General features: G+C 34.4%; 3 protein-coding genes across 7 annotated transcripts; 1 reads left to right on the forward strand and 2 right to left on the reverse strand.

Annotated features, from left to right (window-relative positions):
* The first annotated feature begins 10,355 nt into the window (after positions 1 to 10,355).
* LOC110662748 (cysteine proteinase inhibitor) lies at positions 10,356 to 12,559 on the forward strand. Of its 2 annotated transcripts, none has more exons than XM_021821852.2 (3): positions 10,356 to 10,787; positions 11,097 to 11,304; positions 12,371 to 12,559. In XM_021821852.2, exons 1-2 carry the CDS (start codon positions 10,686 to 10,688, stop codon positions 11,298 to 11,300), a joined length of 306 nt encoding a protein of 101 aa, XP_021677544.2. In that variant the 5' UTR covers positions 10,356 to 10,685; the 3' UTR covers positions 11,301 to 11,304; positions 12,371 to 12,559. The 2 variants fall into 2 exon arrangements, with proteins under 2 accessions (XP_021677544.2, XP_057993648.1); XM_058137665.1 differs by having other exon boundaries at positions 12,207 to 12,420.
* A 1,018-nt stretch (positions 12,560 to 13,577) lies between these two features.
* On the reverse strand, positions 13,578 to 17,721 carry LOC110662717 (uncharacterized). Its single transcript, XM_021821800.2, has 6 exons — positions 17,498 to 17,721; positions 15,423 to 15,495; positions 15,186 to 15,279; positions 14,840 to 14,956; positions 14,697 to 14,754; positions 13,578 to 14,492 (listed from the first exon to the last, which is right to left on the reverse strand). Exons 1-6 carry the CDS (start codon positions 17,528 to 17,530, stop codon positions 14,004 to 14,006), a joined length of 864 nt encoding a protein of 287 aa, XP_021677492.2. The 5' UTR covers positions 17,531 to 17,721; the 3' UTR covers positions 13,578 to 14,003.
* Positions 17,722 to 19,238: 1,517 nt separating this feature from the next.
* On the reverse strand, positions 19,239 to 22,885 carry LOC110662727 (uncharacterized). 4 transcript variants are annotated; one of them, XM_058138126.1, is made up of 9 exons: positions 22,481 to 22,885; positions 22,327 to 22,363; positions 21,927 to 22,000; positions 21,729 to 21,822; positions 21,521 to 21,603; positions 20,564 to 20,655; positions 19,879 to 20,050; positions 19,734 to 19,789; positions 19,437 to 19,573 (listed from the first exon to the last, which is right to left on the reverse strand). In XM_058138126.1, the coding sequence occupies exons 1-8, from the start codon at positions 22,550 to 22,552 to the stop codon at positions 19,742 to 19,744; spliced, it is 672 nt and encodes a 223-aa protein (XP_057994109.1). In that variant the 5' UTR covers positions 22,553 to 22,885; the 3' UTR covers positions 19,437 to 19,573; positions 19,734 to 19,741. The 4 variants fall into 4 exon arrangements, 3 of the variants coding, with proteins under 3 accessions (XP_057994108.1, XP_057994110.1, XP_057994109.1); XM_058138125.1 differs by lacking the exon at positions 19,734 to 19,789 and having other exon boundaries at positions 19,239 to 19,573; XM_058138127.1 differs by lacking the exon at positions 19,734 to 19,789 and having other exon boundaries at positions 19,425 to 19,658; positions 22,481 to 22,884.
* Positions 22,886 to 27,000: the final 4,115 nt, after the last annotated feature.

The following is a 27,000-nucleotide window of genomic DNA, read 5'->3' on the forward strand; positions in this document are numbered from 1 at the left end:
TAATATTTATATAAATTAAATATACTTTTATCAATTCACAAATTTGGCTCCTATTTCTTACTTTTAAATAACGCACTAATTAAATGTAACACCCCTGATTTTTTTATATATTATTATTGGGCTTCGTGTAGGTATCCTCAATTCGCGGAAATTCGACAGTTGTCCGGATCTGTGAATTTTCGACCAGACAGACCAGCTACCGGAAAAGTCTCCAAATTGGATCGAGGTTTTGGCTACCCCACCATTGTCATGCATCCCAAGCGCGTTCCCGAAGTCGGAATCGGCAAAGGTAAATCCGAACCTTGCTTTTTCGTAATTTTCTAGTGCTTAAATCCATAAAATATTCGTGGTAGCTTAGAAAATTATGATTCTTTTTGCAATAGCTTAGTAATATTTCTAAGGACCGCGGGGCAGAGTTTTATAATTTTTAGAGCTTATTTGAGCAGTTTTTGTAAAAATGATCAATTATAAGGACTAAATTGAAATTTTACATATTGTGATGAATGATTGATTTGATGGGCCCAGGAGGGGCTGTGTGATGTGATTGAGTTGTGGATATATGGATTGTGGATATAGAAGTGTGTTTTGAGCCCTTTGCAGTTGGGTAGGTCCTAGGTATAGGGAGACTGCCGGATTTTCTACACGACTTAGGGCGTATTGGGTCTTTTCTTGATTTGTATTGGGTCATTTGTATTAAATAATTGTAATATAATTGTCGGGTGAGCGGACACCTTCTTCCTCCGCCCACCGCTCTGATGATTGTCGTCAAGTCCGTGAGTAAAATATTAATTTTAATTGTAATTTCGATATTATTATATGTTCAGATGCCCATGCATCACTTATATGAATATATTTATCTAGTTAAACTCTATGCACGAATTATTTTGCATTGATAAGAGTACAAGTGCCATGAATGTTGTTGCGGTAATTTGGAGCAGTGTGCGTGCGTTGGCGTGCGTGTGATGTGGTGTGGACTATGGATAGGACGGGTAGTCACGGCTTGAGTTCTTCGCTGGGACCCGATCCTTCGAGGGGTAGTCACGGCTTGAGTTCTTCGCTGGGACCTCGATTTGGTCATTAAGTGGAAGTCCGAAATGAGTTCTTCACGGCACGAGTTGGATTTAAGAGAGTCAGATAGGGATCACCCATATATTATGATTGATGTTACAGGGTGCGTGAGTGCTCCAAATTACCTTTTTGATGTTATGATGTGAAAATGATGTGGATGTTGCATTTCACTCTACAGGGTGCATTAGATTTAGATAGTTATAGAGATTATGGTTAAAATTGATATTTTACTCTCTGAGTCGAATGCTCACCTGCTCAATATTTTTCAAGTTACAGGAGGATTTTATTTTGGTTAACCTGCTTTTCTCCTTCGCAGGTTGTTTATCAATATTTGTGTAATTTTAATTACTCCTAGAATTTCCGCATGTGTTAGCAGTAATTATTTGAATTTGGTCTGTAATATTATATTCATGTTGGACCTGTAAACTTAATATTTTAAGTCTGTTTTGATGGATTGGATGAGGGAGCTGAGCTCCCATTTATTATTATGTTGATGAGTATGTGGAGGGTGAGCTGAGCTCCCCAATGGATTGTTTATTGTGTTTACAGGTCGGGTGAGTCAAAAACTCCCCGTTGGAAAGTCCATTTTATGGCCGGACTCTGTCCGTTTGTTTTCTTGATATTGGGCCCAAATGGGCCTTAGAGTTGGGTAAATGAATAGTTAAGGCTTACTACGGCCTCGGGGCTTTAGGTGGCCTGTGTCCTAGTGCCAGTCCGGCCCATAGGTTGGGTCGTGACAAATGTGGTATCAGAGCTTAGGCTCCAGATTCTTAGGGAATGTTCATCTAAAGTGTTGGGAAGAGTCTACTAGGAGTCACATGCGGAGTATAGGATTCTGTTTCGTCTTTTCCTGTAATTCTTTGTTTCTAGATTCTACGTTATACTTCGGGAAATATAAGATTACCTCAGTTAGTGTCTTGATTTTCGTGGAGTACACAGAAATGTGAAATAGAGTTAGTAGACATGTGAGATCTATCATGAGGATACGTACTCCAAGAAATGTTATATTTTTGTCAGTATGGGTTTAAATGGTGTGCCCATTTCGTGTAAGGCACGAGTACATAAAGGTGAGTCTTGAAAGTACAGTTGCTCTAGATAAGGATGAGGATACCACTGCTGGCAGTCATCAGTGGATGACCCAGTCAGAGTAAGTTTATGATAATAGAAGATTCAAGAGAGATAAGAGATTAAGAGACCTAGTTGGTCAGGACGTATCGTAGTAACTATACAATGTTCTCGATGTCTGCTCTGTAAGCTGCAGATTACAGTACCGACATGAGATTATTGTGTAGAGCTGCGTACTTCCCTGTAGTGCTTCTGATGAGGATGTTGCAGGCAGTCTTTGTTTTGGTACAGTAATACCAGAACAGAGTTCTATATCTGCAGAGGAGTTGGGAACTCCTGGTTAAGAGTCTAGAACTAGAATATCGAAAGGTCACAGTTGGGTGATAACTAGAGTCAGTGACTCAGTTACCCTAGCATGAGCTAGAGTTACAGTAAGAGTTGCCATCAGACCAGAGGTTTCGGACTAGTTGCAAAGTAAAGGTGACACTTATAGAGTGAGACCATCTAGTCTTCGGTATGGAATTTTGGATGATTTTTGCAATATGACAAACATTTTGCTTAGAGCTTAGTGAGAATAGTATACCTTGTGTGTATCAGTATGGAATAAAGTACAACCCTACTACCTAGAGAAGGTCGAAACTATGAATTGATGATTTACAGAGCTATGTTATGATAAGAGAGTCATTAATTGGACATGTTTTGGGCAAGGTGGTAAATGTAGTACCTTTGTTGCAGTAAGTTAGGGTATAGTCCTATATTTTCAGAAGGGATCGAAAGTTATTACTAATAATGGTGACCAACAAAATAGTGCCCCAGATGGGACTGTAGGGTGTGGTAGAGAGTAGTTGGCTCGGGTATCCTGCAGAGGATACAAGTTTCATTATAGGAATCATATATAATCAGATCACGATGGATGTAAATCCTTTGAATTGGATGACGGGTTTGGGTGCCCGGAATCTTAAGTTTTGGCTAATTGAGTAAACATAGAAAATAATAATAATAATAATAACAAATAAATAAAATTACAGCAGAATCAGTTCTCGAGGTAGTAAGGGTATTATGTAAGCTAAAGGATAAGAATAGAGATCATACAATAAAAGTATGACTGTAATTTGCTGAGTTCCTTTCTAATTTCAAATTATTCAAAACAATAGTATAATCTAATTATAATACTGTTAAGAGTAATAAATTAGTGAAGATAAATCACAGAAGGCCAATGGATAAAGAAAGTGCAAAATGAAAGTTTGGGCAATTGATTGCAGATGCAATATAATCTAAATGCTAGTGGAAGTACTAGCTAGAGTGGTCAAAGGACCAAATCTGAGTAGCACAGACATATGATAACGCGATAGAGACTCTGAAAGATATAGTTAGCAAGTACAGCTATTATGTTAAGAAGAAGAATGGAACCAGGGATAGAATAGTCAAGTTCTATTTTGGGTAAGACAAAGGAAATAAATGAAAGGACAACCTAAAGAGCGCATAATAAAAGGAACAAAGTTAAGATATAGGATAGGCTAAGTGTTATTCTTGGCAAGGAGAATGACAAGGATGGAAAATCCAAAATGGGACCACATTAGTGAGAAAAGTGATGGAGGTATGGAATACAATAATAATGAGTAAATGTTAGAAGGTGTGCGATGGTATTGCGGACTACCTAAATAGGTAGAGAAAGAGAAGTTAGTAAGCAGTATGTTGAATAAAAGTCATCTAAGGGATCAAATAGGTATGATGAGAGGAAAAGAATGATTGATAATGACAAATAGGTTTTAGGTTTTACTTTTGTTATATTGAGAAAGTAGTTAGAGGTTCTTATGAATGTCGGGCAAACATTTTTAGTGTGATCAACGTAATCACTTTGCGGTGACGCAATAACGATGCAGAGCAACAAAGAGGGGTAGAATAAAAAGTGACAAGTATGGATGGTAATAAATCACTAGAAAGTTTAAGGATCAAATTAATGACCATAGATAAGGGTGGAATTAGTGTTTGAAGAACTATTAGCGAGAGAAATCTTTCAGGATTCAACAAGGGTTAAGGGCACAATATAAACGATGATAGATATGAATCATAGGTCGAGTATAAGTAAAGTTAATAAATTATAAAATATTATGTCAGGAAGGACGATGGTATAGTAAAGGGTTCATGCAGATGATACCTTATAGATAGAGCACAATTGTGCTAGGAGATGATGAAATTTGAAGAAAAAAACTAAGAAACATAGGTTAAACATTATTATATGGACAATCGGGCGTAGTTGAATATAGAGGATATTTTTCTTTCTTTTCAAGTTTAGCTCGTGTTTTTGATTCCAGAGCATTATATAAGTAGCAGAGACTGAGGCAAGGAGACCTAGTTATTTGAGATTTTGATAGGCACCAATTCATATACAATTTCCTGATATGAGAATGACAGTAAGTGCATACCTAGTGTTAAGTATGAGAGGACGATCAGAGTAATGACAGGAGTTAAATTGAGTTAGCTACTAAGGCTTGCGACTGTTTTAAACTATGAGCTAGATGAAGTACTATTTATGGATGAGTTTCAATAGATGAAATTGTTGCTGATGGGTAATTTGAGGTTGAAGTTTAGAAAGCTATGGGCAGTATATATGATTATATTAAGGAGAATGAACACGTGAAGTATCTTGTTTGAAATTAAGGCATGACACATATTTCCTACAGCCGTGTTAGTTCAGATGGAACTTATAATTTATGGGGCTCATATTCATCCAGGATAAGCAATTTCCTACTAAGGCTGGTAGGGAATGATAATGTTCTGATAGTTAAGTTGGAAAAAAGGGGATACAAGAAAAATTTTCTATGGGTAATTATAAGTGTTACATAAGGTGAAGAATGTGCTGGTAGGAGTAAATCATAGGGTTAGAGTTCTCGAAGTAATGAAACTAGTAATCAAGATAAGACTAAGAAATAAAAAGAAAGTTAAAGTTGATGATGGGATAGACATCTTTGAAGGAAAAGGTGTAAGGATGAGATAGGACTAAAATTAAGGAATAAGTATAGCAGGTTGAAAAGATACCAACAATACCAAAAATAGGAAAAGGGAAGTGGATAAGATGCAAAGGACAGGAAGAGAGCTAGATAGAGTCAGTTATAATGATGAGGATAAGGAGTGTCTAACCACTGCCCCTGTGTTAACACTACCTATGAGCGGTGAAGGATACACCGTGTACTGTGACGCATTCAGAGTTGGCCTAGGGTGTGTTTTGATGCAGAATGGAAAAGTAGTGGCTTATGCTTCAAGGCAGCTGAAGAGGCATGAGCAGAACTATCCCACCCATGATTTGGAAATGGCGACTGTAGTCTTTGCACTAAAAATCTGGAGACACTACTTGTATGGTGAAGTGTGCGAGATATACACCGACCATAAGAGTTTGAAGTACATCTTCCAACAGAGGGATTTAAACTTGAGACAGAGGAGATGGATGGAGCTTCTGGAAAACTATGATTGCACCATCCAGTACCACCCTGGGAAGGCCAATGTAGTAGCAGATGCTTTAAGCAGAAAATCTTCTGGCAGTTTGGTGCACATTTCAGCAGAGAAGAGATCGTTGATTCAGGAAGTACATGAGTTAATGGATCAAGGTTTAATCCTAGATCTTTCAGATGAGGGGGTCTTGTTGGCTCATTTTTCAGTGAGGCCAGACTTGCGAGATAGAGTTAGAGTTTCCCAATACAGAGACCAACAATTAATGAAGATCATAGAAAGAGTACAGCAAGGTGAAGGTGGTGAGTTTGGATTTGCCAATGATGGTGCCCTAGTGCAAGGTTCTAGGATGTATGTGCCCGATGTGGACAATCTCAGAGATGAAATCATGCGAGAGGCACACTATACACTGTACAATGTCCACCCAGGTTCCACCAAGATGTACCATGATGTGAAAGATAGCTATTGGTGGAATGGCATGAAGAGAGACATAGCAGACTTTGTGTCCAACTGCTTGACTTGTCAGAAGGTGAAGTTTGAACACCAGAGACCGTCAGGGAAGTTGCAAGAGCTCCCTATCCCAGAATGAAAGTGGGAAATGATTTCTATGGATTTTTTGACTGGGTTGCCTCGTACCACGCGAGGATATGATTCGATATGGGTAATTGTAGACCGCTTGACCAAATCAGCTCACTTCTTACTCAGAAGACTACATACTGTGGCACAAGATGCGGCTCTACATTCGAGAAATAGTCGATTGCATGGAGTTCCGCCCATAATATCTCGACAGAGGGCCCCAGATTCACTTCGATTTTGGAGAAAGTTGCGGGAGGCACTTGGCACACTGATTGAACTTCGACGGCTTTCCACCCTCGCATGCACGGACAATCCGAAAGGACAATCCAAATCTTGGAAGACATGCTTCGCATGAGTGTTTTGGATTTTGGAGGTCAATGGGATGAGCACTAGCTTTGGTGGAGTTTGCCTACAACAACGATTATCACTCCAAAGATAGGATGCCACCCTATGAGGCACTATATGGAAGAAAGTGTAGGTCTCTCTGTGTTGGATGAAAATGGGGAAGCGAAGGTGCATGATGTAGACCTAGTGCAACACTTCAAAGATAGTTCCTTTAATCGAGGAACGAAAACTGACTTTCAAGATGGCGTAAGAGTTATGCAGACCCAGACGGAGGGATGTGGAGTTTGCGATGGCGACTATGTATTCTGAAGGTTTCTCCAATGAAGGAGTCATGAGATTTGGAAAGAAGGGCAAGTTGGCACCTCGGCATATTGGACCTTTTGAGGTTCTTGATAGAGTTGGAGCGATTGCCTACCGGTTGTAGCTACCACCCAACCTTTCTCACGTTCATCCCGTGTTTCACATCTCCATGCTCAGGAAATACATTCTCGATCCTTCTCATGTACTACAGTCGGATGTAATAGAACTAAAGGAGAACTTGACATTTGAGGAGCAACCTGTAGCCATAGTGGACTACCAAGTGAGACAGCTAAGATCAAAACAGATCCCTATAGTTAAGGTTTTGTGGAGGAGCCAGTCAGTGGAAGAGTGCACCTGGGAGTCAGAACGGGACATGCGTAGCAAGTACCCTTATCTGTTCAATGTGTAATCATGTACTTTATTCTGCCTTGTGTAAAATTCGAGGACGAATTTTCTGTAAGGGGGGAAGAATGTAACACCCCTGATTTTTTTATATATTATTATTGGGCTTCGTGTAGGTATCCTCAATTCGCGGAAATTCGGCTTGTCCGGATGCGTGAATTTCCACTGCATGCACCACCTAGGAAAAGTCTCCGAATTGGATCGAGGTTTTGGCTACCCCACCATTGTCATGCATCCCAAGCGCGTTCCCGAAGTCGGAATCGGCAAAGGTAAATCCGAACCTTGCTTTTTCGTAATTTTCTAGTGCTTAAATCCATAAAATATTCGTGGTAGCTTAGAAAATTATGATTCTTTTTGCAATAGCTTAGTAATATTTCTAAGGACCGCGGGGCAGAGTTTTATAATTTTTAGAGCTTATTTGAGCAGTTTTTGCAAAAATGATCAATTATAAGGACTAAATTGAAATTTTACATATTGTGATGAATGATTGATTTAATGGGCCGGGAGGGGGCTGTGTGATGTGATTGAGTTGTGGATATATGGATTGTGGATATAGAAGTGTGTTTTGAGCCCTTTGCAGTTGGGTAGGTCCTAGGTATAGGGAGACTCAGCCGGATTTTCGCACGACTTAGGACGTATTGGGTCTTTTCTTGATTTGTATTGGGTCATTTGTATTAAATAATTGTAATATAATTGTCGTGAGCCGGATGCCTTCTTCCTCCTCCGCCCACCGCCATGATGATTGTCGTCAAGTCCGTGAGTAAAATATTAATTTTAATTGTAATTTCGATATTATTATATGTTCAAGATGCCCATGCATCACTTATATGCATATATTTATGTAGTTAAACTCTAGGCACGATTTATGTTGCATTGATAATCATAAAGTGCCATGAATGTTGTTGCGGTAATTTGGAGCGCAGCGCGTGCGTTGGCGTGCGTGTGATGTGGTGTGGACTATGGATAGGACGGGTAGTCACGGCTTGAGTTCTTCATGGGACCCGATCCTTCGAGGGGTAGTCACGGCTTGAGTTCTTCATTTGGGACCCTCGATTTGGTTATTAAGTGGAAGTCCGAAATGAGTTCTTGGCACCAAAGTTGGATTTAAGAGAGTCAGATAGGGATCAGCTCCCATATATTATGATTGATGTTACAGGGTGCGTGAGTACTCCAAATTACCTTTTTGATGTTATGATGTGAAAATGATGTGGATGTTGCATTTCACTCTACAGGGTGCATTAGATTTAGATAGTTATAGAGATTATGGTTAAAATTGATATTTTACTCTCTGAGTCGAACGCTCACTCCTGTTCAATATTTTTTCAGGTTACAGGAGAATTTTATTTTGGTTAACCTGCTTTTCTCCTTCGCAGGTTGTTTATCAATATTTGTGTAATTTTAATTACTCCTAGAATTTCCGCATGTGTTAGCAGTAATTATTTGAATTTGGTCTGTAATATTATATTCATGTTGGACCTGTAAACTTAATATTTTAAGTCTGTTTTGATGGATTGGATGAGGGAGCTGAGCTCCCATTTATTATTATGTTGATGAGTATGTGGAGGGTGAGCTGAGCTCCCCAATGGATTGTTTATTGTGTTTACAGGTCGGGTGAGTCGAAAACTCCCCGTTGGAAAGTCCATTTTATGGCCGGACTCTGTCCGTTTGTTTTCTTGATATTGGGCCCAAATGGGCCTTAGAGTTGGGTAAATGAATAGTTAAGGCTTACTACGGGCCTCGGGGGCTTTAGGCTGGCCCAGGTCCTAGTGCCGGTCCGGCCCATAGGTTGGGTCGTGACATTAAAAATTTTTACAAATCAATAAATATGAATTTTTTCTCCTTATTCTTATTGTATATAGTAGATCATTGAGCTTTAACGACGGTGATAAATAATTGAAGACCATAAATTTAAGTTAAATTTCAATTTAGTTTCTCTTTGAATTAATTTAATTTGATTAATTTTTTATTTCTTAATTAATATCAATATTAACCAAGATTTGGAATTTTAATAGTAATAGGATAGTTGTTATTATAATAATTAAAATTTAAGTAGTATTAACTAATAAATATTAAATGTAATGGTGATACTCACTATTTATGTTTGATTTTTGAAAAAGATATTATTAAGAGTTATAACTGTAAACTTTAAAGAGGTACAAAAGTATAATACATATATATGAGTTTAGTCAATTGACTCACTCAATTTTTTTTTTTTTTTTGTAAATACCATATTCAATCACATTTGAGTGGCATACTAAAATCACATTCAATCTTCATTTGAAAATTTACATTCATTATTAATTTTTAATAAATAATATATTATTATTATTATATATAATATTTTTTTCTTTTAATTAAAATAAATAAATTTTTTTTAACTCTACTAACTCAATTTTGCCCTTATATTCTAATCTTATATTAATAAATATTCTTAATGGAAATACCAATGACATTAAAGAGTGAAAAAAAAAAAAGCAAAATTTTAAAGCTGGAGGATGAATCGGAATAATTATTTCAAAGTGTTGTCCTAATACGCAAATTATTGGCGAACTTGGCCGGTCCTCGTCGGGATCAAAACCTGTTGGCTTCCACAACTCCATTGATGGTTTGGCGATTACCACGTGCTGATTCCTCAATTGACCAATCAAAATTCAATATCTGTTTAATATTATATTTGATACGTAGCGATTAAGGAAGATAATATCTATAAATTATTATATAGTGCAGCAAAATCTACTGTAATTATCCTTTACAAGTCAACATTGACACTTTAGAGCCCCGCACGTCACTTTGTAACGAGCACATGATTGGTGACATGCTGGCAACTGTAAGAATACCAAACAGCTGTGGTTACATGTTAGGATAAATACTTGAATTTATTTTAATTTAATTAAAATTCATCATATACTATTCACGTTATCCTAAATTCAATTACCTTTTTAGTTTTATATATTTAATTAATAATTAAGTTAAATATTTTTATAAATAATTTAAACTCTATTTATCATAAAAAAATAATTTCATAAAAAATATTTTTTATATTTTTTACTATTTGTGATACTTTTGGTTAATTAAAAATAATTTTTTATAAAGAAGAAAACTTTAAAATATAAAATATAAAGTGTCCGAAAATATCTTATGGGTACCATCTGTGAGTGTGAGGAAAGAGCCCACGAGATGAGAGGGAAGGAAAATAAAAATTTAGTAAAGGATTTATAATTTTTTTTCCAAAAAAGAAAAAATTTCTCTTTCCCAGGCTTTCGGTCTACATTTTTATTTTCCCGAACAAGGCATAGAGCGCAGCATCTACATATCTCAAAACGGCGCGAATTGAACAACGCGTTTTGGGGAAAAAAAAATGCGATTTGTTTCCTATCTATAAATATCAGTGTCTCTCTCTTGGCCTTCCATAACTGCAGCTTATCTTCTACCATTAAAATTTTCTCATCGAAGAAAAGAAAAGAAAAGAAAATTCCAAGGAAATGGCAAAATTAGGAGGTGTTACGGAAGTGGAGGGATCGGCCAACAGCGTTGAGATCAATAGCCTCGCTCGTTATGCTGTCGATGATTACAACCAGAAACAGGTTCTCAATCCAGTTTAAGATCTGAATTTCATTCAATTTGACTTTGAGGATGAGGATGACGATGATGGTTTTCCAGTTTAATTCTATTTCTTTTTTTTTTCCCTCTTTTGTTGATTTTTTTATGTGCTGATTGAATTATTGTTTAATTTTGGTTTGAAATATGTTCTTTTAATTGAATTTCATTTCTGTAATTTTTTAAAAATAATTTTCATTAGGAATTTTGATTAGTTGGAATTTTCTTTTTTTAGTTGAATTTTTAAGCTTTCAATTTCTTGTTCTCTGAAAATACATGGTATGAACTTTGAACAGAATGCGCTGCTGGAGTTTAAGAAAGTGGTGAATGCAAAGCAGCAGGTGGTGGCTGGGACCATTTACTATATTACTTTGGAGGTAACTGATGGCGGTCAAAAGAAAGTTTACGAAGCCAAGGTTTGGGAAAAGCCATGGTTGAATTTTAAGGAGGTCCAGGAATTCAAGCTAATTGGGGATGCCCCTTCAGACTCTACAGCTTAGCTGGGTAACTGCTAGTAAATTTACATACTCTGCTTTGATTTAAGCACAAGTGCGATGCCCTAGCATTTGGAAATTTAGTGAATTTGATGTTAAAACATGTCAAATCTGAAAATATCTCTTGAAACTTGATAGGAAATTATTAGTTGACTATAGTCGAGTTCAATATGAAGAACTTCGTGTCTCAGATGAAAAGGAATGCTTTTAATGGCTGAAGTTTGGCTTTTTGTTGTAACTGGGTTTTGAAGAATTGAATTGATGTTATGTTAGTGTGTAAATGCAGAATCCAATAGCTGGTTTTACTTAAACAGTGCTCAATAATAGAAAAGCAAGAAAAGACAATTCATATATTCGAAAACACCTTATGGGATACAATTTTTGGGGTTTGTTAAAATGTTTCATTAACTTTATGTTTTATGAATTCAATTTCACCGTGTAGATTTTCTGGCATCGTTATATATTGTGTTGGAGATCTGGAGATATGACTTGTCACCATAGATCTACTGTATTGTTCTTCCTAGGGTTCCTGTATGATAATCTTTTATTAGACAACTCATTACTTAATGATGTCAACTCATATTATTTCTGCTTCTATAATTGCAATTCATTTATAATAATTATTGACAAAATAAGATCTACTTTGTAAGAAAACAAAGTTATAATAGAAACTCCATTTACTTTCACCGGTGTGACATCAATCTGTAAAAATTCAAAATACAAATGCTCTTATATAATAGTCATTACTTAAGCCGACTGTTAATCTCTAAGTGCAGTATTTACTATTTAATGGAGGGCAGATTTGAGTAATGTGTTCTTTGTGCGGTGGTGGGCTAGTGTTTGGTAAAATTGGGGATATTAAATGACAGACTTTGGATTCTGATTGACCATTATAATTTTGTTGGTTCACAGGTATCAACTGCATTATGATGCTAACCATTTTGTACGAGATACCTGTCCTGGATGTATCATACTCGTTTTGTCCCTTTTGCTGTTTTGCATGCTTAGGGTAGGCAATAATTTGGCCTTGTGGACTCGCTTTTATTGTTGGTGCTGATGATGTGTTCTCAATTCAGGTGACCGAAGACAGTGTATAGGTTGCTGTGCTTGGAGTTGATGCTCAAAATATAAAGTATAGAATAATGTCGAGAGGATTTCCCTTTGACACAAGTGGAATTGTATTTTCTAAATTTGAATTCCAAATATGTAATTTGAATCTTCTGTGAACAATGGATATTTATGATTGGTTACATCTACCTTATGTATGATCTTTGTTCATCTTCTTTAGTTGCTTATCCCATCCCACCTCCGTTTCCCTTGTATGGATGACAACTGATGAGATCGGTATTTGCTAAAGATTTATATGCTTGTGCAATGTCATTTCGCTGAGACGTGTATTGGGATATGTTAATTTGTAAACATAGCGAAAAAATTATAATACAATTCATAAAATTGATGAAAATAAAACCCCATTATTATATTATTATTTTGTCTTGCATCCTTGTAATAATGTATAATCAAATTCTTCAATCTTCACGCTCTCATTATGTTTACCTATTGGTTGGATTTTGCACGACGTAACAAATGCAAATTCTGATTTATCATAACTGAATGCCTCCATTTGGGAGCCACTTCTATAGGCCGCAACGACCTTGATGATCCCTGCAGTTGGCGTTGTTAATGCCTCAAAGCAGTAACTGATCCTTTTATGGAGGAGGAAGCGTGTGCTTTCGGGGAGGCCTTTCTTCTAGCTAAGGAAAAAGGTTTCAAGGGTTAGGATTGAAGGGGACGTACTTATTGTCATTCAAGCGATACATGGGAGCTCCCGCCATTACAGATTAAGGGGCGATTGAAAATATTCGGCTTCCGGCTGTTGAGTTCCATGTTATTAATTAATTTCAGTCATGTAAAGAGATCTTGTAATGGTTTTGCTCATTCTCTTGCGTGGAAAATCTCACAAGATACCTTCTTTTCCTGTCATCCAATGCTGCAAATCAGCTATGTACTTGCCCCTGGGGGTAGATTGCTTTTCTTCAATGAAATTCTATATCTATTTGACCAATAAACAAAAGCCTCCATTTGGTGTGATAATTGTTGTGAAATGTTGAAGAGGAGTTTGGCTTTGACCATCCGATGGGTGGCTTTGACAATTCCTTGCAGAGAAAATACTTTCCAGGATCACTTCCAGCTTGGAGTAACCCAATTTTACAGGGGAAAACTATAGTTATCTTAACAGATGCTAATCAGACGGTTTATATGAATAAAAGTTCCTTGTCTTGCAAATTTAGAATAAAATCTTCAACTAAAAGAATATATTCAAATGCAGAACAATACATTTGAAAAATTGTATATACTTGAATTTAAAGGAAGCTAAATCCTTGAGATGCTTCACCCTTCAATACCCATGTACTTCCTGACGGTACAAGAATGATTAATCTCCTTATGCCTGGCAATCTGGCAAAGCCAATAACGTTTGTAACTATTATCAGCTCATGCTACAAAAATAATATATTACAAGCTTCTGGAAATGCCAAATGAAACTTCCATTTTCAGTCTAATCTAAATTAATTGTTTCAGTCCTACCACTTCTACAGTAATTATCAGCATCAGCCTTAACAATCCTACCTGTGGATCTACATCTACATAATAACAGGACTAAAAACCTATGGGGTGTAACCAACTGCGTAAAACAGGGAAGACCTGTTGGTTTCAGCCTTCTTCATCATAATCTTCCACGTCCTCGACTATGCTTCTATCTATGTTGGCTAGATGAATGGGATTGATATCCATCTTTTCTATGTCTGCAAGTGACCAGCCAGGCAATTCTTCATGCTTCGTTACAGGAGTAGGTTTTGCTGTCAAGCTTGTGGGGGCAGAAGTTAACACTGTTTTAGACTCCCCATTCTCATCCAAGCCCACATTCAGATCAAAGTCATGAACTGGGGCTTGCGTACTTTTACCTGCTGCTAGGATATTCTCCTTCAAGGCTTCAGGTTCATCAACATTATCTAGCCTTTCAATCGTTGGACTGTGATTGTCATCATGATGACTAATATCTGCATCATCTTCAAATTTCCCACACTGTGCAACTGTCTCCCTCTCTACAGCTCTACTACCTCGTCCACGACCCCTGCCTCTGCCTCTGCCTCTGCCCCTGCCTCTTCCTCTGCCACTGCCACTTGTGTGAGCAGTCTCATGCTGCCAAAGTAATTACGGTACCAAGGTTTAATGCAATTATGGACGAACTGACACACATATAGATTATAAAACAGAAGATAACGTGAAATAGAACACCTGATTACATACAATATTACTACTCCTAAAATGTAACAGATAAAGCAGTCATCCAACTAAAATAATATTTTCTCCTTTTCAATTTCAATGGAAAACACCAAAGCTTACCATTTTGCTCCTACTTAAATCCTCATCACAATCATTGTCTTCATCATCAATAACTTTCCTGAATTGCATTAGCAATTTATTAGTCATTAAACCTATAGGTTTCTTAACAAAATAATAATAAGATTCAAGACTCCATTTCAAACCTTCTTTTAGCAACACTATGATCATCCCCAGCAGAATCAGAACCTCCTAGATCAGGAACCTTGCCAACAATTTCCCTCAGAAAATCAAAGATATTAAATGTGTGTACACACTGCTTCCTGTAAATTTCACAGTAGAAGTTAGATTACCTCTATGCATCAAAATTAGGAAAACATCAAAAACAAAAAATATATCCACTCAATCTCATAAATAAGGACATAATAACAACTCCTAATACATACACATGCACTGTTTGTGTGTGAGAGAGATATCAAATATTTTTTTATCTGCCATCTTGCACCTAGAACAACATAAGCATCACCAACGACAACTAAAACATTGACTTACAAATGCAATGAATTCAAGGTCTTGGCCCCCCTTTTCAGAGTTATTGCATATGTCCGGTCACATAGATCTTGCAAAAATAGCTCCAAAGCTTTAGCTGCCCATGTCATTAACAGAAATGAGGCATAGAAATTAATAGGGAAAGATATCCTTTCACCAGTAAATCATTCACTAACTCCCCTGGCAAGGGGAAAAGTAAAAAAAATTATAAGCATGAAAAAAATGCCAAAAGTTACTCACAGACAAGAAGAGGCACAGCCATGGCAATCTTCCCCACATCCTCATCAGCTTGCATAATCTTTTTAATCCTAGCCTAATAAAAAAATATATATATACCAAGATGAAGCACATGATCAGACCCAAAATATAATGATTAAATCACACACGCACAAAAAAAAAAATCAATTGCATGCAGCAATTTAAGCAATATCCATTTATCGCCCACACGCATCTTGATGTATTAAATAGGACAACTAAATAAATTCCCCAACATCATTCCTCAAATTGGTTTGGTAAGAAAAGTATAGTTGTCAAATCAAGAATTGAAATCTTCATCTCGTGAACCGAGAATTGAATCAAAACATAAGATTCGATAAAAATTCTCAAAATTAGTTAAAAAAGATATGTTCTAAAAAATAAGTGTAAAAACTACCACAATGACATATTTTGATAAATATAGAATTATTATTTAGCTAATGAAAAGAATGCTTTATAATAGAACAATATATTCTTATTGTAGACAATGTATTATCATTGTGCATGTGTTAAAACTCCAATTTAAATTTCATCAGATAATTAAATAATAAAAAAAGATAGTGAGTTAAATTAAAAGGCCAAAATATATTAATATACTATAATTAAGTAATAATCACAACAGCAACTAACCCTTAATTCCAAACTAGTTGAACTTTAATCTTAAATTAATAACCTTTATAAAAATAATAGATTCGGATTGATTTATATTGATTCACCCTATTTATTTTGGTCACGATTCAAGTACATTTTGTGATTCACTCATAGATTCGAATCACTTGGATAAAGAATTGAATTGAATCGAATCATAATTCTAGCTAACAGTGAAGAAAAGATAAGGACTGCATAGTATGGCTTATACACGAGTCCTTTCTAGCTAAGAATAAAATCTGATGCATAAAAACACTACATCTATAACATTCATACTATGTTTATGCTAAGTAAATTAGTAATTATCAGCCAACACAAGAAAGTGGTAAGCCATTCAAAACACGAATTAAAAACATTACCAAATACCAAGCATTAAACAAATGACAGACATCTACAAAAGCACCTTACACAGAAATCTCAGCTAAACAACAAGATAACTACTTCATTTAAACATATTTAGATGCGATGAAAGCAAAAGTTTTCAATTTCGGCCAACTCTTAAAATTGTTTCAATTCAGTAGTAAGAACTTCATGTTTTTCAATCATAGGCATTGTTTGTTTGAAAGACACCCGGTCCAAACAAACAGCCTATAAGCCACTAGTTGAAAAAGGCCCAAACACCATATAAGCCTTTTTTGTATCCTTCCGTATTTTCAATATGGGATTTTCTCTCTAACAGTTTGGATTCCATCTAAATTACAGTTAAATCATCTATGAGGGTCTTCTTCAAATTTCCATGGCAGTGGAGTGTTAACTAATTTGTAATTAGCGTGCCATACGGGTACTGATACAGAATACCTGAGATAGAATTAGTTATATAGGATCAATATATATTCAAATATATTGCTCAATTCATTTTAAATTATATACATGAAAAATATATAATTCAAAATCTCTATTTTATAAAATTTAAACTGTATAAAAAATTCAAATAATAAAAAGCAAAAGATTTAATAATTCTAATTCGCCTTATTTAACTTTTTAATTTATTGCGATAAAGCCTATTTTACATATGCTAATAATTAAAAAAATTTAATTAAAATAATATTTTTATTTCGTGGTACGTAGGAGGGATTCAGGTAATACCGCATGACAACAGCAGCAAAGCAAACTAAAACAATCATCACGTAAAGTAAATAAAGCTAACTTTCTCTCAAATAAAACACATTCAATAACAAAAATTATCCAATACTAAAACCAGAAGGAGCATTATTAACGACAACCCATCATCTTAAATACTTATAGTACTACTACTACTATAGCCGTCTCATATAGAATTGAATACCCTTTGACGAAACAGAAGTCTATAAGCAAAAACAAATAGAAAACACACACATAACACATGAAAAGCAGCAGAAGAAGCAAATAAAAAGAAGCTTTATATAACTCAGAGAAGGAGAGAGAGGGATTACCGCCGGGAAACGAGTGTCGAGCTTCTTCCTCATGGAGTCAATTCAAAACCCAATTGCCAGAAAAGAAAAAATCATCAGGTGAAAGTGAAACCCTAGAAAAATCCTACGTAGTTTTGGCGTAGTGAGTATGTGAGTTTCCTCATAGAGGAGAAGAAGATACGTATATATATACAAAGGAGTAAATTTGCGAAGATGGAATTAAATTTGAATACTTGAAAAGGGAGAGGATTGGAAGGAAAGAAACTCTCTCTCTCCTCCGGAAACTTTTCTGGTGGTCTAGCTTTGGCTTGGGCCTGGGTCGGGGCCTGGTTTGGACTCCTCCAACCCAAAAGCCCACTTACTTTTTTTTTCTTTTTTTTTTAAATGCCAAAAAAAATTTAATTTACGACTTTTCCTGTTAAAATTTTGAAATATTAAAACTTCATTTATTTTGTGAAAAATAATTTAAATTATGGTATATGTTAATATATATATATATATATATAAGTATTTTTATATTTTAATAAAATTATCAAAGACTAAAAAATAAAAATTTATTTATTCTTGTTATTTTTCTTAAAAATAACTTACTTTTCTTTAATAGAAGAAATTATTTTTTATGAAATAAACGTAACTTGAGAAAGAAAAAAATTATAAAAATTTCACAAATAAAATGCCTTTTAAATTAGGTCGAAGTATTTTAATGATAAAGAACGAGTAAATATCGAACAAAATTAAATAACATAATTATAAGGAAAATATATGTATTTATTTTTTTATTGAATATTTTTTTAGTTTAGGACTTCTCAAATTTGATTATTATTTTTATTAATTTTTAATCTGGACATATTATTTTCAAGTTAAATATTATAAATTAAGACCTGATTTATTTAAAATTTTCAAGCCATATCTTCTTTTAAAGTAGGTTTTCAATTGAAACTAACCAAGTTCGAAATATTTTTTTTCTACTTATGAAGAAAAGGTGACATATATTTGTTTATTTTCCTGCTCTGATGATGCCAAAACCAAAACGCATGATTGATTCCTTGCTTCAGAGCATGATGAATATATATATGTTCACTGGGGAAATTTTCAAAAGCTTGAAGCCATTGAAACTTCTCATGTATCTTCCTAGCATCATGTACCAGTGGCTCCCTATTGTAAGAAAATAACAATGAGAATCATCAAGCAAAGAACAAAGAAAGATCAGCCATTGTTTCCTTTATCAGAGAATGAATGTAAATTCTTGCTTAGGTGGGTTTTGTGTCTCCTACGAGGAATTGACAGCACAGGGCAGGTTGTTTTTCAGCTGGTAAAATGGGCACTCTCTCTTACTCCTACTAGGCTCATAAGATGAAGAGAAAACAATGAATCTGATGCAAAATTGAATATGTTGATAATTCGGTGGGCTGGGATAATTTACATAGGAACTATGAAATATTAGATAAGAGGAAGGGTCTGACTGTTCTTGACGGCTCTGAAGATAATAATATACTACTTAGCTGTTTCATTCGTTTGGATTTGGGATTCAACATGGAAGATAATATAAATTGTTTATCTTCCTGTTACAAATTCCTCACTTTGTTTGGAAGCTATAGACATAGAAACATCAGATAAACGTAGCTGGAAGATGATGATAATTGGATGCATGCATCCTGCAGCCTTGTAGAGTATCTGTAATTTCTGTTTCTGGACGTGCTGCTGATGAGAAGAAAGGTGTGGACATTGGTGAAGAGGTTGGCTATAGTATCCACTGTAGGAGTAAGACAACAGTGCTGAAATATTAAACTGATGAAAGAAGTCTAGCAACAGATTTGCCGTTTGGGATTCTTAAAGAAGTTCTAAGAAATAGATCAAACTAGTTGTTACAAGTGCCACACTACAGGCAGAGAAGTTTCAGGGTTATTTTAATGATGCAGCTCTGATGAGGATGAGGGTTCCTGGTATGCCACACATCCAGGGGAGATTTTCTACACACAGAAGCCTCAGTGATTTCATCTTGAGATCAAACTTTGCAAGTACAGGTCTAACACAGAGACCCTTGGAATTGACGATCTGGTGCATTTTGATTTTATGGACCCTCCTGCGGTCCTGCTCCTGTATTAGAGATGCTAGATTATTTGTGAGCATTGGATGAAGAAGGAAACTTGACAAAGCTTGGGGAAATCATGAGTCATTTTCCCTTTGATCCTCATCAGAAAGCAAAGAAGCTGATGTTAGTCAAGTGTAAAAATGTGCACAATATCATGTAACTTGCCTTGTTAATTACCCAAGTTTTTTTCCCTTTCCTTCTTTTGTTTCACTGTTACTTGTCTGATGTTGAAGCAGAAAGCAAAAAAAAAAAAAAAAAAAATTATAATGTCATTTGCAGCAAAACTGTTGTAAACTTGTCAAGTAGATACCTCAAGCATGAGTCCCTGAGCCACGCTTGCTCTCCACCAGTTGGTACAATACAAAGTGCCAATATCTTCTTTCCAATATCTTCTTTCCATACTTCCATTATTGCTACTTTGATGTCCTATACAAAGAAGCTTTTGAAGGACTACGACATGCAGATATCGAGTGCTGCAGAAGCTGCACAAGCATTTGATCACAAGGAATTTAAGAGACTAGTTCAATGTTGGAGTAAGAGACTAAAAATGCGAACTACTTGCCTTTGATATTGTTAATTTTCATCTATCTTTTCCTTCTTATCAAGTAATTCATTAAGAATTGTGGGAAATATTTTACCCTTTTTTTTCTATATATTTCTTGAGTCTGTTCATCTACACAGATTAAGGATTACGATAGATTAATATGTTACACAATACAAAATCGACACTATAAGAAAATTAAAAAAAGATGAAAAAGACATATTAATAGTCACAAAACCAAGGGTAAAATTGCCTTGACAAAATTTAAATCAAAAGTTCATTAAATACATACTCTTTTATTATATTGTATAACCAAACCAATTTTGAAAGAAAACAGACATTCCTTCAAGAGTCCATGGAGCCCTTGTCAAACTCGTTCTCAGATACATGCTTGTCAAGGAATGCTTTTGCCAGATTACTGAAGTTTACACTTACTGCTTCTGCTGCAGCATACCTCTTGATGACATCTATAACTTCTGGCTTTAGAATCTCTTCCTTGTTAGATGAGTCACAAAGATAGTAAAGAGCAGCAATAGCATAATTAACCTGCAATAGTGATACCAGATGTTAATTCATGCTTCTAAGTGATATAAAAGTTGTGAGTTTTTGGTCCCTAACATCAAAGTTAGTTACATCTTCAACAAAGCAACCTTAGAGGGATGATTCCAGTACCCTCCTTAATTCCTGAAAGGTTAGCAAAGTTTTAGAAAAAAAAACGTACAGCTTTTTTCTGAAGAAAAGTAGACAGAAAGAACTCTTATGTAACTCATGGCCAATGACACTTTAACGATGGCATCATAGGGGAGAAGAAAAGTTTTTTTTTTTTTTTTTTTTTTGGGGGGGGGGGGGGGGGGTTTGGTTGGGGTGTGAGAGGCGAGTAAAGAGAAAAAATGGATATTTGACATCATAATCATCATTAGTTAATAGTTATGTACATTTTAGTTTGAACCAAGCCATGGACAGCCTAGAACATCAAAACTTAGCATTTAGCAGATAGTCACAACTGTACATTATTTTGATACCTTTGAAGTAATTATAATATCAGGTATAACAAGCTAAAAGCAAATTATTTGTTTCTGTAGTTATTAATGAACTATAGAAATGCTCCCAGAAAATCCTGTAGGAGCAATTTACCGATGCATGAAGGATGAATAGAAACTGAAATATAGGTACCACCAAAAGCCACCATTTTTTTTTAGTTTTCATAAAAAGTTACAAGTGCATAGCCATTGTGAAAGAGTGGACCAGGAAAACAGAGGCATTAGCAATTGCCTTTTAGAGGAAAAAAATTATGTATTTTTTTCCCTGCAATTGAATGTGCATTCTCCCATTTAAGTCCCAAGGTGAACTTCCAAGTTCCTCTAAGAAAGTTTTGAGGCAAGCAGGTGAAACCAAAGAATCACTCACTTACTGTGTTTCTAACTGGGCTTGATAAACATTGGATTATAAGGGGTATACCACCACATTGAGTGATCACTGCACCATTTGATGGATCTACAATAGATAAAAAGATAGTCAGCTCTAAGCATAACTTCAAATGAAGCAAAAAAATCTTGGTAGCTTAAAGGGGAAAAAAGTGTGGTTGTGTTTTAGCAAAACATTTATGTTGCTGGACTTACCGGCACAAGAATTGCATAGACCCCCAATCCCAAATTCTACAAGCTTCTCATTTGGCTCTGTTATGCAATCTAAGAAGAGTTCCAAAACATTGAGCTGACAAAGATACAAACAAAAACTGTTAATGTGGGACAACATATGTAAAAGACAGCTCACATTCCCTACTAAATAGTTCCAACAACAACATAAAAGCTCTGAACCTGGCGTAAGAATGCATAATTGTAAGGATCATAAGCAAAGTTTGCCAAGTTAGCAACAATTCTCTCTTTGGTTTCTGCAACCACAAGAACAAAAACCGTTTCATAAAATTTTCACAATTGACAATAAAATGTAGGAAAGAAGTAGTTGCCAATGGAATGGCCATGTGATAAGAGATGTTGTCAAATAACATTTGCAAATTGTTCAAATTACTAGAAATATTTGCAAATTAACTCGTATTTTTCTGTCAGAGTCAAAATAATAACAGAGTGTAAAGAAGACAGTGTTGTAACCACTACTAAGCTTTCAAATTGTCAAGCTTTAGTGGAGCATATTGTAAAAAAATATATATATTTTTGAGGCAGTTAAACCAAAAAAAGAAAAACTGCAAAGCAAGCACACCTTCATCTGTTGCACTCTGAAACTGGCTCACTAATTCCTGTAATGAACATGGAGAAAACCAAGGATAATTACTGAATGCACATATAAATGCCCAAATCTCCTGCAATGGGGAAAATGGGTAATAATAAAGAGAAACACAAATTAAATAGAAAACCTGAAGGTATTGGAGTCTTGGAGTTCCATATTTTCCAGTTCGTTCTTCCTGCCTCAGATTATTTGTAAACATTTCTTCTAGCGCAGAAAATTATTTGAGAAATCTGAACCTTCGACTCTTTTCTTTGTTAAGAAATCCCCCTACTTCTGTAAAACTTTCAATGTGCTCTGAGAAACTTCCTTCACCCAAAACGAAGACATGACTATGTTGCTCCTTGGAGAAGCAGTGGAGACGGTGACCTTCGTTGGTGCTTATTAGCTATAGCTTGGTTAGGTTTTGTTTGGTGGTGGTTATGGTCTATGCAGCACCGTCCTCCGCCGGGATAGCAAGGTGCAGGCAACAGGAGGGAGGGGGATTGAGGGATCAAATCAGCTTGAGTTGTGTACTTGTGTTTTTCAGAAACGGTGCCGTTTCCTGTCCAACATTTAGGGGTACCATTAGCTTATCTGATTTAAATTGTTATGATTTTATAATTTTATCAATATGTCAAATTATGTCTTCAGACAAAAAAAAAATATTAGCTTAACTGATTAAATTGAACTGCATTTTTAATTAATTGAATAATTAATTAATTTTAAAAATAATAATTAAATTAAATTAAAATTAATAAAAAAAATTAAATTTAATCGAACTCAAGATATTCAATCAATTATTAATTATAATTGAATTAATTGAGAAAATAAAATATATATTTAAATTATTTATTAATAAAATATTAATAAAAATATATTTATAATTTTTTATTTTATAAAAATAATAAATATGATTTAATATTAATTAATAAGAGAATAATTATTAATTAAATATTAATATAAAATCATAAGAGTAATAATTATAATATATTAATTAATTAAAATTTGGTTATTTCAGTTATCAAATCAAAGTAATTGAACTTATTAGGGATGACAATTTTGAACACGACCCGCGAAGACGACACGAAAATATAGGATTTGAGTTAGGCTTATTCGTGTTCGTGTTAAAGTTGTATCGACCCATTTATGACACGGTTATAATCGTGTCATGTCACGGGTTAACCCGCTAACCCGACTCGACATGTTTATGACACGATTTAATATTCGTGTCGTGTGTTGATCCATGACCCATTAACTCATTTGACCCACTATGACCCATGAACCGACTTATGTAGTGTGTTAAATGGGTTAAGTCATATCAAACCGTGTTAAATGAGTTATTTCGTGTTAGATGGGTCGTGTAATGTTGAATACACCTAATAAAATTTAATATTAATCATGTCATATCGTGTAACCCGTTTATTAGAAGGGTCGTGTTCGTGTTTAAATTTTTGAAACAATTTATTAATCGTGTCGTGTTCGTGTCGACCTTAATCGTATTCGTGTTGCGTGTTGACACGACACCAACATAATCCATTAACCCGAATTGTCACTCCTATAACTGATAACTGAAAATTTTTATAATTATTAATTAAAAATTAAATTAAATCAAATTTATCCTTATCAAATAATTAAATTTTATTAGTTCAATTTAATTATTTGATTATAACTGAATAATGCACATGCTTCTACTAAACAATAGAAGAAGATTGGACCATGGAGGAGGTTTCCCTCTTCTTTCGTCTAGAGAAGCTTTGTCATCTAGTTGCTTAGGCTTTCTATTTTCAGCTCACAAAAAGGGTGCATTCTGTTTTTAGGCCATCAGGACGATCATCTACGGGGTCCTATAATTGGTTACTCAAACTGCCTAACCTTGAAAGCACAAAAATTTTGAATGAATTTTGGTCATCGACTCTTCCGCAAATCTGGATCGTTGTCATAGGGAGACCTTTCTTTGTCTCCTTAGAAGGACATTTCTAGAGTGAGAGACTATTAGTGATGTTTCTTGGATGACAACTTGTGAGGCTTCTTTCAAGAGAATGCTGGCGGAGTGAGAAATGGGTGGTGGCGGCGCGCCGCTCCAACAATAGGCCTAAAAATAAATTAATAGGTAATTATGAGTGATTAAAAGATAAATGTATGGAGAAGTTAATAGATAATTAGTGGTTAGCTGAAGAAGGGTAGTTATCGAAGGTTGTGAAAGGTTTAAAAAAATTATAAATAGTGAGCAGTTAACTACTAACAATTACAGAATGTGGAATATCAATGAGCAATAACGTAAAAAATCCAACATCAAAAAACAATTTACATCAAATAACAATTCAGATGTCTTCTATCTTTATATTAATCTTCCGTATTTAATTTCAAAACTTCCGTATTTAATTTCAAAACTTATATTTATTTTGCAATCAATTAATCAAAGCATTCAATTTCACTTCACTTACTTTCGCTTACTTATGAGATTGATGAAATTTTCTCACAATCATTTGATTTAGAAGTCAGAGTACAATTTAGAAGATATACTCAGTATCTGGCACGCCTACTTAAATTATAAACTATAAAACAACCGAAATTATTTTCCACAGGAAACAAGTTAAAATTAATTTTTTATTTAAAACAGTTAATTATAAAAATAAAAATTTAAATACTGAAATAACAAAATTTACATAAAAAATAAAACAACCAATTAAATGTTTAATAATTTATAAATAAAATAATTAAGGGCAAAGTGCACTATAATACCATGCACTTTAGCATTTTTAGCATTGAGGGCATATACTTTGTTTTATTTCAATTAAGAACAGGAACTTTGACTTCATTTTCACTGTAAAAACAAATTGTTAACGATATTGAATGACGCTAATGTGACATGTTGGCACGCCACCCATGTATGACGTGGCACTAATGTGGCACCATGAATGATATGATGATGACGTGGCATGCCACGTCATACATAAGTGCCATGTTATTATATTTTATGCCATAATTTTTTTTGTCATCTAAGTGTAAAAAGGTGAAAGTATATATTATAAATTGTAAAAATGTGAAAGTATAAGTCCTCTCTCTCTCCTCCCTATGCCTTTCTCTCTCTCTTTATCTTTCTCTCCCCCATTCCTCTCTTTATTTTCTTATTTTTTCATGTATGTTTAAAAGCGCAAAAGTTTTAAACAGAGACAGAGAGAGAAATAGGAAGAGAGAAAGAGAGAGACATAGGGAGGAGAGAGAGAGAGAGAGAGAGAGAGAGAGAGGGAGACATAATGAAAGAAACGAGGGAGAGGGGAAGATGAAGAGAGACACATAAGAGAGTCAATTTGTTTCTATCTCTCTCCATATTTTTTTACACTCTCTCTCTCGCTCTCTCTTTTTCTCTCTTTATTTTTTTATGTACTTTCAAAAATTTTATGCTTTTAATATTTAGGGCTTGAGCTTTGCCTTTTTTTTTTTTTCAATTTAGGACCTGAATTTTCACATTTTTATAATTTAGGACTTGTACTTTCACTTTTTTTACACTTAGGTGATAACATGAAATATGATATAAAATTTGATGATGTGGCAACTATGTATGACATGGTGCTGACACGTGTTGATGTGGCATGCCACATCATCACTGTATAATCCATGGCGCTACGTCACACATTAGTGTCATGTTAGCATCATTTAACACTGTTGGCAATTTGTTCTTACGATGAAAATGGAGTCAAAGTTCATATCCTTAATTGACACAAAATAAAGTATATGCCCTTAATGCTAAAAAGGCCAAAGTACAAAGTACTAAAATATACTTTGCCCAATAATTAATTAGTAGTATTGGGATAGCCTAATGTTCAAGAATCCTAAATATAGCATAAAATGGAAAGTATTTAACAAAGCAAACCAACATACCTTGACATTAGTAAATGAAGCTCCGTAATATTTGCTGGCTATTAACTATTTTAAAGGGTGTCTGTCTTAACTTATAAGCTAATCAAACTAATCTACAAGTTATAAAAATAGACTGTGTTATTTATTTTAATAATTTAAAAAAAATAAGTTGAGAACCCAACTATTTATTTTGGTGTTCGTAAGTTATGTACTTATAAATTGATTTGATAAAATATTTTATTATATTATCCTGATTTAATTTTTAAAATTTAATTATAAATCTTAGTTAATATTCTTTTTAGCCATTTCAATGATAAATGTACTTGTAAGTTATTTTTTATTAAACATATTAGTTATTTATCAGTCACTCATAAGCATTGTAACTAAACACATAACTGTTTAAAATTTTAAATATTTATAAGATCAAATTAGTTAATTTTTATAAGTCAAGTCAAATACCCTATTACTACCGGTCATGTTTTACTAATTATTAGAGGTTAGCGGTTTATAAAGTAATTTAAAATAAAAATATTCAGTAAAAATAACAATATCTAATTGACTATAATCAAAATATTTTTTTAATCTCTAAAAATTAAGAGAATAATTTTTAATTAATTACTCATTTAATTTTTAAATATTATATTATCAAACAATACAATTGCGAGAAAAAATATTTTGACTAAAACAAAATACTAAATATTTTATTGCTATTGCAGTACAGGGGCCTCTCTGTAATTCATTACCCAAAATTTGTCATTTTTCAAGCTCTATTTCTTTTTTTTCCATATATATATATATAAAAGCATA

The sequence above is a fragment of the Hevea brasiliensis genome, chromosome 16, assembly GCF_030052815.1.
Source record: "Hevea brasiliensis isolate MT/VB/25A 57/8 chromosome 16, ASM3005281v1, whole genome shotgun sequence".
NCBI classification, from domain to species: Eukaryota; Viridiplantae; Streptophyta; class Magnoliopsida; order Malpighiales; family Euphorbiaceae; genus Hevea; species Hevea brasiliensis.

Excerpts from the sequence above, each read along its gene's own strand:
- LOC110662717 (XM_021821800.2), bottom strand. The coding sequence starts at position 17,530 with ATGAGGAAGAAGCTCGACACTCGTTTCCCGGCG. Across the intron at positions 14,755-14,839 it reads CATAGTGTTGCTAAAAGAAG|GAAAGTTATTGATGATGAAG; the intron begins GTTTGAAATGGA and ends AATGCAATTCAG. Across the intron at positions 14,493-14,696 it reads ATTTAAGTAGGAGCAAAATG|CATGAGACTGCTCACACAAG; the intron begins GTAAGCTTTGGT and ends TTACTTTGGCAG.
- LOC110662748 (XM_021821852.2), top strand. The coding sequence starts at position 10,686 with ATGGCAAAATTAGGAGGTGTTACGGAAGTGGAGGGATCGGCCAACAGC. Across the intron at positions 10,788-11,096 it reads ATGATTACAACCAGAAACAG|AATGCGCTGCTGGAGTTTAA; the intron begins GTTCTCAATCCA and ends AACTTTGAACAG.
- LOC110662727 (XM_058138125.1), bottom strand. The coding sequence starts at position 22,552 with ATGTTTACAAATAATCTGAGGCAGGAAGAACGAACTGGAAAATATGGA. Across the intron at positions 22,364-22,480 it reads CAAGACTCCAATACCTTCAG|GAATTAGTGAGCCAGTTTCA; the intron begins GTTTTCTATTTA and ends TGTTCATTACAG. Across the intron at positions 21,823-21,926 it reads ATTATGCATTCTTACGCCAG|CTCAATGTTTTGGAACTCTT; the intron begins GTTCAGAGCTTT and ends TATCTTTGTCAG.